This window comes from Chiloscyllium punctatum, chromosome 24 (assembly GCF_047496795.1).
Source record: "Chiloscyllium punctatum isolate Juve2018m chromosome 24, sChiPun1.3, whole genome shotgun sequence".
Lineage (NCBI taxonomy): Eukaryota > Metazoa > Chordata > Chondrichthyes > Orectolobiformes > Hemiscylliidae > Chiloscyllium > Chiloscyllium punctatum.
This window is the reverse complement of record NC_092762.1, coordinates 66274694-66287704: the sequence shown is the minus strand read 5'-3', so window position 1 is coordinate 66287704 and position 13011 is coordinate 66274694. Positions and strand designations below refer to the sequence as shown.

At 40.7% G+C, this 13011-nt stretch overlaps 1 protein-coding gene across 1 annotated transcript in view; it reads left to right on the top strand.

The window, feature by feature from the left end:
• LOC140494650 (unconventional myosin-Vb-like) overlaps positions 1-13011 on the top strand; it is a 297411-nt gene that overhangs the window by 206519 nt on the left and 77881 nt on the right. The window contains exons 18-19 of the mRNA XM_072594066.1: positions 10236-10344; positions 12314-12525. Coding sequence (XP_072450167.1) covers positions 10236-10344; positions 12314-12525 — 321 coding nt within the window. The remainder of the gene's footprint in view (positions 1-10235; positions 10345-12313; positions 12526-13011) is intronic.

Below are 13011 nucleotides of genomic sequence, written 5' to 3'. Positions count from 1 at the left end.
CCTTGTAAAATAAGGTTGAATAAGCCTGGCTTCTTCAATGGGATGTCACTCCTGACCAATCTGTTAGAATTCCTTTTGAGGAGGTAATTAGCAAGTTAGACAAAGGAGAATCAGTGGACGCAATCTATTTTGTGTCCCGAAGGTTTATGACAAAGTGCAATACATGAGGCTGTTAAATGAGAGCAGGGCCTATAGTATTAGGTGTAAACAATGACTTATGTTATGGCTTGAGATAAAAGAATAAGTTTCAAGATGGCAGTCGGTGACTAGTGGAGTTCTGCAAGGGTCAGTTTGGACCACAACTATTCAACGCTATACAGAAATGATCTGGACATGGGAACTGAACACATTTTTGAAACTTGCATCTTTCATGTGTGAAATTTCAAGAATAGCCTAAAAGAAACCTGGCTGAGTTTCACTTTTTTTAATTTTAAAATGAAGAAGATTTTTGACAGTGTTATTTATCTTGCATTGGTTTTGTGAACTTAATCTGGTCTGTTGACCACCTTGAGTCTGTTTTCTTTAAAACACAATTATTTTAGTCCATGAAAAGTAGAAGTTGGAAACAGTACATATTGAAATATCTTTTTTCATAAATAACTGATGTGATCATTCAAACAAATTTTGATATGATAACTTAAAAAAAATGAAGTGGAAAGTCAAATTTAAAAACATGACTTCCACTCAAAAACATACATTTGAGCAATTCCATAGCTTTGTATATGAATAGGTTTGGTTCCCCCTTTTTTATTACATTAGCCACAGATGCATTTACCAGAATTTGTAACTGATTGGAGTGTTAAACTAAAACATAATTTCAATTAATTTAAATTTTGGAGCTCAGTTCAATACTGGACTAAAGGGCTAATTTCGTTATTTCAGTTTGAAACCTGGCAAACAGCATACTGTGGTGAGTAAATTTTAAGGCAGTAGAAGTACACCATATTTTCAAACTATTAGACTTGAAACCTACAGATTCCATTTGGCCTGACAGAAATTTCAGGATAATTGCTCTTTCAAGTACAGATATATCACCATTGTTCTGATGGAGTGATTTTTGACTTTGTAAACAAAGCTTTGGTATGAAAGCATTTGATGCTTTCCTAAAATTTATTCCATCTTTCAGAAGATTAGAATTCCAACAGTGTGGAAATAGGGTCCTTTGGCCCAACAAGACCCTCAGTGACCCATCTACCCTATATTTACCCTTGACTAATGCAGCTAATCAACACCTGTTTGAACACCAACGGCAATTTAGCATGACCAATTCACTCCACATCTTTGGACTATTGGAGGAAACGGGAATAAACCCACGCAGATGCGGGGAGAATGCAAACTCCACACAGTCGCCTATGGTTTGGAATTGAACCCAGGTCCTGGGCACTGTGAGGCAGTAGTGCTAACCACTGAACCACGTACTCTTAAAAATGAACTTGATGAAAAAAATACTTGTTAATAGCTGCTTAAATATTAATGTTTGCAAATTTCTGACTTTTGGTGAACTTTGACAGGGGTCACTTGATTTTGTAAGTCTTACAAAATGTGTGCTAAAAGCTATAAATGTTATGGGTAATGCCAACAGTTGCTTGACAGATTTTCCACAAAGTGGATATAGGTAGCGAGAGTCTGTTTGGTGTTTTCATTGCTTGGTTTCTTTTCAATCTTCAAGCACTATAGAAAGTCACAGATGGGCAGTACTGAAGATGACGGTTTGGCCCAATTCATCCATATCCAGACCATTTGCTAGTATTTGGCCCATATCTTTCCTATTCATGTAATACAGATGCCTTTTTAAATGTTGTACTAGCCTCCACTTCTGGCAGTTCATGCATACATGCACCACCCTCTGCGTGAAAAAGTTGCCCCTTAGGTCTCTTTCAAATTTTTCCCCCCCCTCCCCCTAAATCTATGCCCTCTATTTCTGGATTCCCTCCTCTCTAGGAAAATACCTCGCCTATTTATCCTATCCATACCCCGCATGATTGTATAAATCTAAGGTCACCCCTCAGCCTCAGAGGCTCCAGGGAAAACAGCCCCAGCCTATTCAAACTCTCCCTATAGTTCAAATCCTCCAACCCTGGCAACATTCTTGTTAAGTCTTTTCTGAACCCTTTCAAGTTTCACAACATCTTTCCGATAGGAAGGAAACCATAGGAGGGTTGTTTTTCAGTCTGGAGGCACGCAATATTCCAACAGTGGCCTAACCAATGTCCTGTACAGCTGCAACATGACCTCCTGACTCCTGTACTCCATACTCTGACCAGTAAAGGAAAGCATACCAAATGCCATCTTCACTATCCTATAGACCTGCAACTCCACTTTGAAGGGGCTATGACCCTGCACTCCAAGATCTCTGTTCAGCAACACTCCCTAGGACCTTACCATTAAGTGTATAAGCTCTGCTAAAATTTGCTTTCCCAAAATGCAGCATCTCTCATTTATCTGAATTAAACTCCATCTGCCACTTCTCAGCCCATTGGCCCATCTGATCAAGATCCTGTTGTAATTTGAGGTATCTTCTTTGCTGTCCACTACACCTCTAAATTTGGTGTCATCTGCAAACTTACTAATGATGACTAAAGAAATTGAGGGTTTGGTTAAGAAAAAGAAGGAAGCATATGTCACGTATAGACAGGATAGATCGAGTGAATCCTTAGAGTATAAAGGAAGTAGGAGTATACTTAAGAGGGAAATCAGGAGGGCAAAAAGGGGGCATGAGATAGCTTTGGCAAATAGAATTAAGGAGAATCCAATGGATTTTTACAAATACATGAAGGACAAAAGGGTGACTAGGGAGAGAATAGGGACCCTCAAAGATCAGCAAAATGGCCTTTGTGGAGCTGCAGAAAATGGAGATACTAAATGAGTATTTTACCTCTGTGTATTTACTGTGGAAAAGAGATGTAAGATATAGAATGTAGGGAAATAGATGGTGACACCTTGCAAAATCTCCATATTAGAGGAGGAAATGCTGGATGTCTTGAAATGCATAAAGGTGGATAAATCCCTAGGACCTGATCAGATGTACCCTAGAACTCTGTGGGAAGCTAGAGAAGTGATTGCTGGGCTCCTTGCTGAGATAGCTGTGACTATTGGTGATACAAATGAGGTGCCAGAAGACTGGAGGTTGGCTAATGTGGTGCCACTGTTAAAGGTGGTAAGGACAAGCCAGGGAACTAATAGGCCAGTAAGCCTGACATCTGTGGTGAGCAAGTTGTTGGAGGGAATCCTGAGGGACAGGGCGCAATGTATTTGAAAAGGCAAGAACTGATTAGGGATAGTCAACGTGGCTTTGTGTGTGGGAAATCATGTCTCACAAACTTGAGTGTTTTGAAGAAGTGATGAAGATTGAGGGCCGAGTGGTAGATGTGATCTAATGGACTTCAATAAGGTTTCCCATGGGAGACTGGTTAGCAAGGTTAGATCTTACGGGATATGGGAGAACTACCCATTTGGATACAGAACTGGCTCAAAGGTAGAAGACAGAGGGTGGTGGTGGAGGGTTGTTTTTCAGACTGTAGGCCTGTGACCAGTGGAGTGCCACAAGGATTGGTGCTGGGTCCACTACTTTTTGTCATTTACATAAATGATTTGGATGCGAGCATAAGAGGGACAGTTAGTAAGTTTGCAGATGACACCAAAATTGGAGGTGTAGTGGACAGTGAAGAAGATTTACCTCAGATTACAACGGGATCTTGACCCGATGGGCCAATGGGCTGAGAAGTGGCAGATGGAGTTTAATTCAGATCAATGTGAGGTGCTGCATTTTGGGAAAGCAAATCTTAGCAGGACGTATACATTTAATGTTAAGGTCCCAGGAAGTGTTGCATGTACAGAGAGACCTTGGAGTGCAGGTTCATAGTTCCTTGAAAGTGGAGTTGCAGGTCGATAGGATAGTGAAGATGGCATTTGGTATGCTTTCCTTTATTGGTCAGAGTATTGAGTACAGGAGTTGGGAGGTCATGTTGTGACTGTTCAGGACATTGGTTAGGCCACTGTTGGAATATTGCATGCAATTCTGGTCTCCTTCCTGCTGAAAAGATGTGAAACTTGAAAGGGTTCAGAAAAGATTTACAAGGATGTTGCCAGGGTTGGAGGATTTGAACTATAGGGGAGAGGTTGAATAGGCTGGAGCTATTTTCCCTGGAGCGTCAGAGACCTTAGAGTTTTACAAAATCATGCGGGGCATGGATAGGATAAAAAGGCAAAGTCTCTTCCCCAGGATTGGGGAGTCCAGAACTAGAGGGCATAGGTTTAGGGTGAGAGGGGAAGATATAAAAGAGAGCTAAGGGGTAACTTTTTCACACAGGGTGGTACGTGTATGGAATGACCTGCCAGAGGCAGTGGTGGAGGCTGGTATAATTGCAACATTTGAGACATTTGAATAGGTATGGGAATAGGAAAGGTTTGGAGGGATATGGGCCAGGTGTTGGCAGGTGGGGCTAGATTGGCTTGGGCTATTTGGTTAGCATGGACGGGTTGGACTGAAGGGTCGGTTTCCATGCTGTACATCTGACTCTATACCTCTTACGTTCACGTCCAAAAGATTTATATGAATAATGAAAAGCAGTGGGAACACCGTTGGTCACAGGCCTCCAGTCTGAAAGGCAACCTTCTCCAACACCATCTATGTCTACCTTAGAGCCAGTTCTGTAGGCAAATGTCTAGTTCTCCTTGTATTCGGTGGCACGAAGGCTCAGTGGTTAGCACTGCTACCTCCGCGCCAGGGACCTGGGTTCAATTCCACCCTGTGTGGAGTTTGTACATTCTTTGGTGGGATGGTGTGGACTTATGGGCCAAAGGCCCTGTTTCCACACTGTCGGGATTCCGATTCTAATTCCATGAGATCCAACCTTGCTGACCAGCCTACCATGAGGAACCTTGTCGGACGCCTTGCAGCCCATACAGATCACGTCCACTGCTCTGCCTTCTTCAATCCTGTTCGTTAGTACTTCAAAAACCTCAATCAAATTTGAGACATGATTTCCCATGCACAAAACCATGCTGACTATCCCTAATCAGCACTTGCCTTTTCAAATACATTCCCTCCAAAAACCTGCCCATCACTGATCAGACCACTGGTCTGATCAAGATCACATTGTAGTCTGAGGTAACCTCCTTTGCTGTCCATTACACCACCTTCTTTGTCATCTGCAAACTTGCTAATCATCCTTCCTATGTTCAAATCTAAATCACTTATAAATGATGAAAACGAGTGGACCAAGCACCAATCCTTATGGCACACTGCTGGTCACAAGCCTCTCGACTGAAAAGCAACCATCCACCACCTCCCTTCGAGCCAATTCTGTATCTAAATGGTTAGTTCTCCCTGTATTCAGTGTGATCTAGCCTTGCTAACTCCTCTACCATGAGGAACCTTGTCAAACGCCTTTCTGAAGTCCCTTAGATTCACGTCCATTGCTTTGCCCATATCAATCTATTTATTCATCTCTTCAAAAACTAACTCAAGTTAGTGAGGCATGATTTCCTGTGTACAAAGTCATATTGACTATCCCTAATCAGTCCTTGCCTTTCCAAATATATGTAAATTCTGTCCCTCCGGATTCCCTCCAACTTGCCACCACCGATGTCAGGCTCACTGGTCTATATTTGGCCTTGTCACCTTTTTCTTAAATAGCACCACCATCCTGGCCAACCTCTAGTCTTCCAGCACCTCACTTGTGGCTATTGATGATACAAATATCTCCACAAGGGACCCAACAATCACTTCCCTAACCTCCCACAGAGTTCTAGGGTACACCTGATCAGCTCCCAAGGATTTATCTACCTTTTGTGTTTTAAGATGTCCGGCACTGCCACCTCCTGTAATATGTACGTTTTTCAAAATGTCAACATGTATTTCCCTATGTACTAGACCTTCCACGTCCTCCTCGACAGTAAACACTGCAACATACTCGTTTATTATGTTTCCCCATCTCCTGTGGTTCCACAAAGGCCACCTTGCTGATCTTTTGAGGGGGCCCTATTCTCTCCCTAGTTACCCTTTTGTCCTTTAATGCATTTGTAGAATTTCTTTGGATTCTATGTAACCCTATTTACCAAAGCTTTCATGCCACCCTTTTTTTTTTTGGCATCCAGATTTCCCTCTTAAGGATGCCTTGTATTTTTAAGGATTCACTTGATCTCTGCTGTCTATCCCGGACATTTGCGTCCTCCTTTTTCTTAACTAGAGAAATTGAAGGTTTGGTTATCTAGCATTTCCTACACCTACCAGCTTTGCTCTTCCCCTTAACAGGAACATAGTGCCTCTGGACTCTCGTTATCTCATTTTTTGAAGGCTTCCCACTTTCCAGCCATCCCTTTTTTTTCCCCTCCAAACATTCATCCCCAATCAACTTTTTAAAGTACTTGCCTAATACTATCAAGTTGGCCTTACTTTTTTAGATCTGGTCTATTCTTTTCCATCACTATTTTAAAAATAGAATTATGGTCACTGGCCCCAAAAATGTTCCTCCACTGACTCCTCAGTCACCTACCCTGCCTTATTTCTCAAGATTAGGTCAAGTTTTACAACTTATCTAGTAGATACATCCTAAGCACATACTGAATTGGAAAATTTTCTTGTGCACATTTAAATTCCTCTCCATCCAAGCCGTTAACACTGGCAGTCCCAGTCTGTTTGGAAAATTTTAAAATCCCCTACCATCACCGCCCTGTTATTCCTACAGACAACTGAGATCGCCTTACAAATATGTTTAATTTCCTTCTGACTACTGGGGAGCTCCATAGTACAATCACAAGGTCTCCCCCCTACTCCCTCCCCTCCCAAATAACCTCCCTCCTCTCCCAAATAACCTCCCTCGACACATATTCCAGGAATATCCTCCCTAAGTACAGCCATAATGTTTCCTTATTCAAAAATGCCATTTTCCCCCTCCTCTCTTACACATTCCTCCTTTTTCACCCACCCCCTACCAATTCATCCTATAGGATCGATACCCTGTAACATTAAGCTGCCAGTCCTGTCCATCCCTGAGCCACCTCTGTCATTGCCATGATATCCCAGTCCCATGTTCCCAGGCATGCCCTGAGCTCATCTACCTTCCCTGTTAGGCCTCTGCATTGAAATAAATTAGTTTAATTCATAAGTCCTATCTCACTCTCTGCCTACCCTGACTTTTTGATTTGTTCTTTTCCCCAACTGTACTAGTATCTTCCCCACTATCTCTCCAAGTCATAGTCATACAGCATGGAAACAGACTCTTCAGTCCAACCAGTCCATGCTGACCATGTTCCCAATCTAAACTAATCCCACCTGCCTGTGCTTGGTCCCTATCCCTCAATCTTTCCTATTCATGACCTTATCCAAATATCCCATTTTTTAATTGTACAGGCATCCATTACTTTCTCTGGAAGATCATTCCACACACTAACCAATATTTAAAGTGACTCCTCCATCCTTTTTTTATAAGACTTTCTCCTCTCATCTTAAAAATATACCCCCTAATTTTGAATTTTCCTACACTACTCTAGGGGAAAGGACCCTCAGCATTTACATAATCTATGCCCCTCATGATTTTATAAGCTTCAATAAGGTGACCCCTCAACTACTTACACTCCAGTGAAAAATGTCATGCCGTTTCAGTCAATTTTCCTCTCAAACCCTTCAGAATTGTTTTTATATCTAAAAGCAAAGTTCTCTTCAGTCAGTGAAGAATTAGCTTCTCTGCTAACAAATGTTCACAATGAAGGAAAAAGATTTTGATCTGAAAGATCGACGCCCTCAAAACTTGTATAATGTGTCGACAAGAAATCACGTTTCCGCAATGACTCTATATATAGCATTCAGTTTTAACTACACCTTTTTATCCACCTGGGTACCACTGTTGCAACCTGTAGTCAGATGTGTCTCCCTATTGTGACAGCCTTGGGAGAATGGAAAATTTGAAGTTAAAGGAGGTCATGTGGTCAGTCAGTACAGGAATTCTTCCAATAACGAGGCACTTATTCCTGAGGGGTTGAAGCATTTAATTTTAATTCCTTTTACACCCAGCTGTGACCCATAAAATAAGTAATTTTAGTGTGAAGGGTCCATCAATTATGATCTGAATTATTCCAGACAAAAAGCAACATTTTACTAAAATTAATGCAAATTGAAACTGGGCATTCCAATTTTATACTTGTGACCCAAACAACAACTTTACACAGACCAGAACTGGAACCATTATTGCAGGCCCCGAACCAGAGAAGTTGATGGACCAGAGTGTGTTAGATTGCTAGTACTGGTTCTACTTTGTTTAAAAGTAGAGTCCCAGCACGTTATTACTCTTTCATAAGCTAAGAGAAGGCAAAGCAACACACATACAACATTTACATTGACAACAGAAGTGGCTATTTTGCCTCGCAAGACTCATTTAATGAGATCATAAGTGTTGCCCCATCACCTGTTTAAATCCTCCCAAGCAGCTCAAGTAAATCTCTCCTCCAGTGTCCCCTGCCAATTCAGGTGCCCATTCTCCTCTTTTTTTTTTTTTTCAAGGCTCCTTCTACTCCATAAGGAATTCCAATGATTTGCAAAATGTGAAGCGCTCTCACTCCTTTTTTTTTTTGTCTTTTAAGTTCCTGCCTGATTTCCTGTATTCTCTCCTCAAAATCTCATCCTTTCCTCTTCCAATGTGTACAATGACCTCCTGTTGATCCCTCACCCAATTTTGAGGATATTCTGCACCCTCTGAGAGATCCTTGATTCTGGCACCAGGGAGATAATACATCATTCTGATGACTCGTTGTCACCTGAAGAAATGTCTGTCCGTGTTTCTGACTAGAGTCCTCTATCACAGTCAAGATTAGAGTGGTGCTGGAAAAGCATAGTGGGTTAAGCAGCATCCAAGGAGTAGGGAAATCTACATTTCTGGCGAAAACCCTTCATCAGAATGATCGAATGGCTTTTTCCCAAAACGTTGATATTCCTGCTCCTTGGATGCTGCCTGACTTGCTGTGCTTTTCTAGCACCAGTCTAATCTTGACCATAATCTCTAGCATCTGCAGTATCTGCTTTCACTTAGCCCCTATCACAATTGATCACTTGTAATAAGGGATACGTCAGGTTCCATTAGAGTCAGTCCCAGTACCAGAAACCTGGCTGTCAGTGTTGCATTCCCCTCAGAGTCCATCACCACCTTCATTTTCTAAAACAACGTATCTGTTTCTAAAGGGGGTAGCCACAGAAGAGAGCTTCTGTAAATTCCTTGTTACTGCTGCTTCTACCGATCCATGTGGTCCGATAGGATTCACAACTAAACACACTTTCTGCAGATGTGATCATCAGTAATGTTAAATCACACGCCACCAGGTTATAGTCCAACAGGTTATAATTGGAAGCGCAAGCTTTCAGAGCACTGCCTTCATCAGGTGGTTGTCCTCCACAACCACTTGATGAAGGAGCAGTGCTCTGAAAGTTAGTGCTTCCAATTTAACCTGTTGGGTTATAACCAGATGTAGTGTGTGATGTTTTAACTTTGTACACCCCAGTCCAACAGCGGCATCTCCAAATCATGATCAGTAACATGGAAACCCTCCCTACACATCTGACAGGAAGAGCACCACTCTACTAGAGGCCATTATTGCACCTTAACAATCTACAGACCTAGAAAATAGCACATTGTTACTGCTTGAGCCTAAGCTAGTACCTATGTTTTTATACTTTTTTAATTAAGAAACAAATCCGTATAAAATTTTCTTCTTTGCCTTCATTTGGATTGTTCCTAAACTATCACTTCCATAGAACAATGTGTTGCCTTTCATAAAATGGAATGATCTGAGGAATGTAACAAATAATTGGAATGCATCTAACGATATTCATGCTCAAATTAAAGCCAATCCCTCAGTAATAAGGAGGACGTGCCTTCTCTTCTGTCTGCAACACAAACTGGTGTTCCTAGTTCTAATTATACAGGAATTTTTATTGGATTGAACAGAAAAGCCACCTTCAAAAAGGCTGGAAACCAAATGCAAACTTTACTCCAAAATAAAATGGGTTATACAGATTTCTGTTCAATATTAGGAAACCTGCGCATGACCATCAGACTTCACACTTAACTCTTAATGAAGGAAGCATGACGTCGTCATGTGTGAACCGTTTTGGTTGTGGAGATTTCATTGTACAGAGTTGAATGACCTGTTTCTGTATCATAACATTATATCGTTCTATCAAAGAATTTTGTAAATTGTGTTGTTGAAGTTTACTAATGTTGGATTTTTTTTTGTTTTTTTAGGTGGTCCTACGTTGATTTCTTTAGTCGCTACAGGGTTTTGATGAGAGAAGAAAGCATTTGTGCAGATGAGAAACAGACCTGTAAAAACATGTTGGAAAACCTAATCAAGGTTGAAAAAGCTATGATATCAGCCATTTTTCTTTACTAGTTTTAAAGGCCCATGTTGTGCCTGGGGCCAGGGGGAGAGTTCCCTTCTTCAAAGAATTTAAGTCTTGAACAATCCATTTTAGTTGTGAATGTTTGTTTGAAACAAACAACGTGCAACTTTTTTTGGCACGTGAACAAAATTTGAACCTAATTTTATTACTTCAACCTTTTAAAATTGTTTTTCCAAACATCCCTTAGCTTTTAGGAAAGCGCCAATCATACTTGAGGTATTCAACCTGCTCACCATTGAGTAATATTTGATCAATCCTTGATTTAAAAATTCAGCAAAGTGATAGATCTCTGACTATTGCTTATGCAGGTAGAAGTAGATTTCACATGGTAATCTTTTTAAATGGGAGTAGTATTGCATGTTGATCATTTGTTTGTCAGAGAAATCTGGTTTAATTTCTTAGTTTGAACATCGGTAGAGGAATAGTTAATATAAATTGAAGCTGTAGACTCTCAAATACCACATACCCACAACATGACGACAGTGTGACTCAATGGTAGCATAATCATCTGAATTTGAAGGTGATGGGTTCAAGTTGAGCTCCGTGATTTGTTGCAATTCTGTCAGACTTGGTTTTTGTGCAGTACTAAGGAAATGCTGCATAGTTAGAAATGTTTTGGATGAGGTATTAAACTGAGGTTCCAGATGTGTCCAATTTGCCATATTCTGAAGGAGTGGAGGGTGCTGTTCCTGTTTCCCCAAGCAATATTATTATTCTCCATCAAATTTACAAAACAAATTGTGTCCCTTTTTTAAGATTATTTGTGGGAGCTTGCTGTGGCTAAATTGGCTGTTGTGATTCCTATACTAAATATGGTCCAGAAGTTGTGGAGGTTTATAAAATAGTGTCATGGATAGGGTGAATAGCCAAGGTCTCTATCCTAGGATAGGGGCGTCTAAAACTAGAGGGCTTGGGTTTAAGGTGGGAGGGGAAAGATTTAAAAGGGACCTAAGGGGCATCTTTTCACACAGTGCATGTATGGAATGAATTGCCAGAGGAAGTGATGGAGGCTGGTACAATTAGATTGCTTAAAAGGCATCTGGATGGTTACATGAATAGGAAGGGTTGAGAGGGATATGGGCCAAATGTTGACAAATGGGACAAGATTAAATCCCTAATTAGCATGGATGAGTTGGACTGAAGGGTCTTGTTTCTGTGGTATATGACTCCTTAAGTTCTTCTGAACATAAAGAACTTTGAGTCTTCTAGCAGTTATAAAATGTAATGCATAACTGCAGTCTTAAAAAGGTGTTCAGTCCAAAAGTGGACCATTGCCACCTATGCTTGACACTTATTCTGTTTTGTTTTCAATTGTGGTTATTGATTTCATTAGGGGTTCAGTTTGCGTTGATTGTATTTAAAGGTTCCCGAATCAAACTCCTCTATTTTCATTGGGTTGAAGTTCCTGAACATTTGCAATCATTACACCTTTTTAGAATTGGAAGAACTGTCAGTGGAAGTGGTGGAGACTGGTACAATTGCAATATCTAAAAGGCATCTGGATGAGTATATGAATATGAAATGTTTGGAGGGATATAGGCCTGGTGCTTGCAGGTGGGACTAGATTGGGTTGGGATATCTGTTGGCATGGATGCGTTCGACCGAAGGGTCTGTTTCCGTGCTGTACATCTTTATGACTCTGACTATAATAATACCTTTAGATGGAAGAATAAATATTATATATATAAAAATATGTACTAGTGAGTGATATCTGATCAATGATGGATCTTGTGATTTTTGTTTGATTATTTTTTGGGTGTTTTTTTTTTGCTGGAAAAGCTCAGCAGGACTGGCAGCATGAGTTCTGATTTCTCTTCACAAATGCTGCCAGACCTGTTGAACCTTTCCAGCAACTTTTGCTTTGCTTTTGGATTTTAAATATTTTTTTAATTAAGAAAAAAAACTTCTGTTTATCCGCAGGATGAAAACAAATATCAATTTGGAAAGACCAAGATCTTCTTTTCTGCAGGGCAGGTGGCCTATCTGGAGAAGCTTCGGGCAAGCCGACTGCGAGCTGCCTGCATTATGGTACAGAAGATGGTGAGAGGTTGGATGCAAAGGAAGAAATATCAGCAGATATGCCGAGCCATTATTGTCATCCAGAAATACACTCGCAGGTTTCTAGCAAAACAGTAAGTAAAACAACACTAAAGCAGTCTTGAAACAAAAAAAAAAGTGCTGAAGAAACTCAGCAGCTCTGGCAGCATTTGTGGAGAGAAAGCTGTGTTTGTTTTGGGCCCAGTGACCTTTCTTCAGAACTCCGTTGTATCCAAACAGCCCATTAACCTCCATGTTGTGCAGTGAGGAAACTTGTTTGCTGTTACTGATTAAATCCGCCTTCCAGAAAAAAGTGACACCAAATGATCTCACCGGTGACTTAGGAAATAAACATTACAGCGCAGTATAGGCCCTTCAGCCCTCGATGGTTCCACATGTTTGCAACAATCTGAAGCCTATCTATTCTACATTATATTTCGCTTTCATCCATATGTTTATTCAATGACTATTTAAAGACCCTTAAAATTCCATGTCCTTACTACTTTGAGTAAAGAAACTATCTCTGATATCTGTCCTAACATCTATCACCCCTCTAATTTATAGTTATGTCCCCTTGTGCT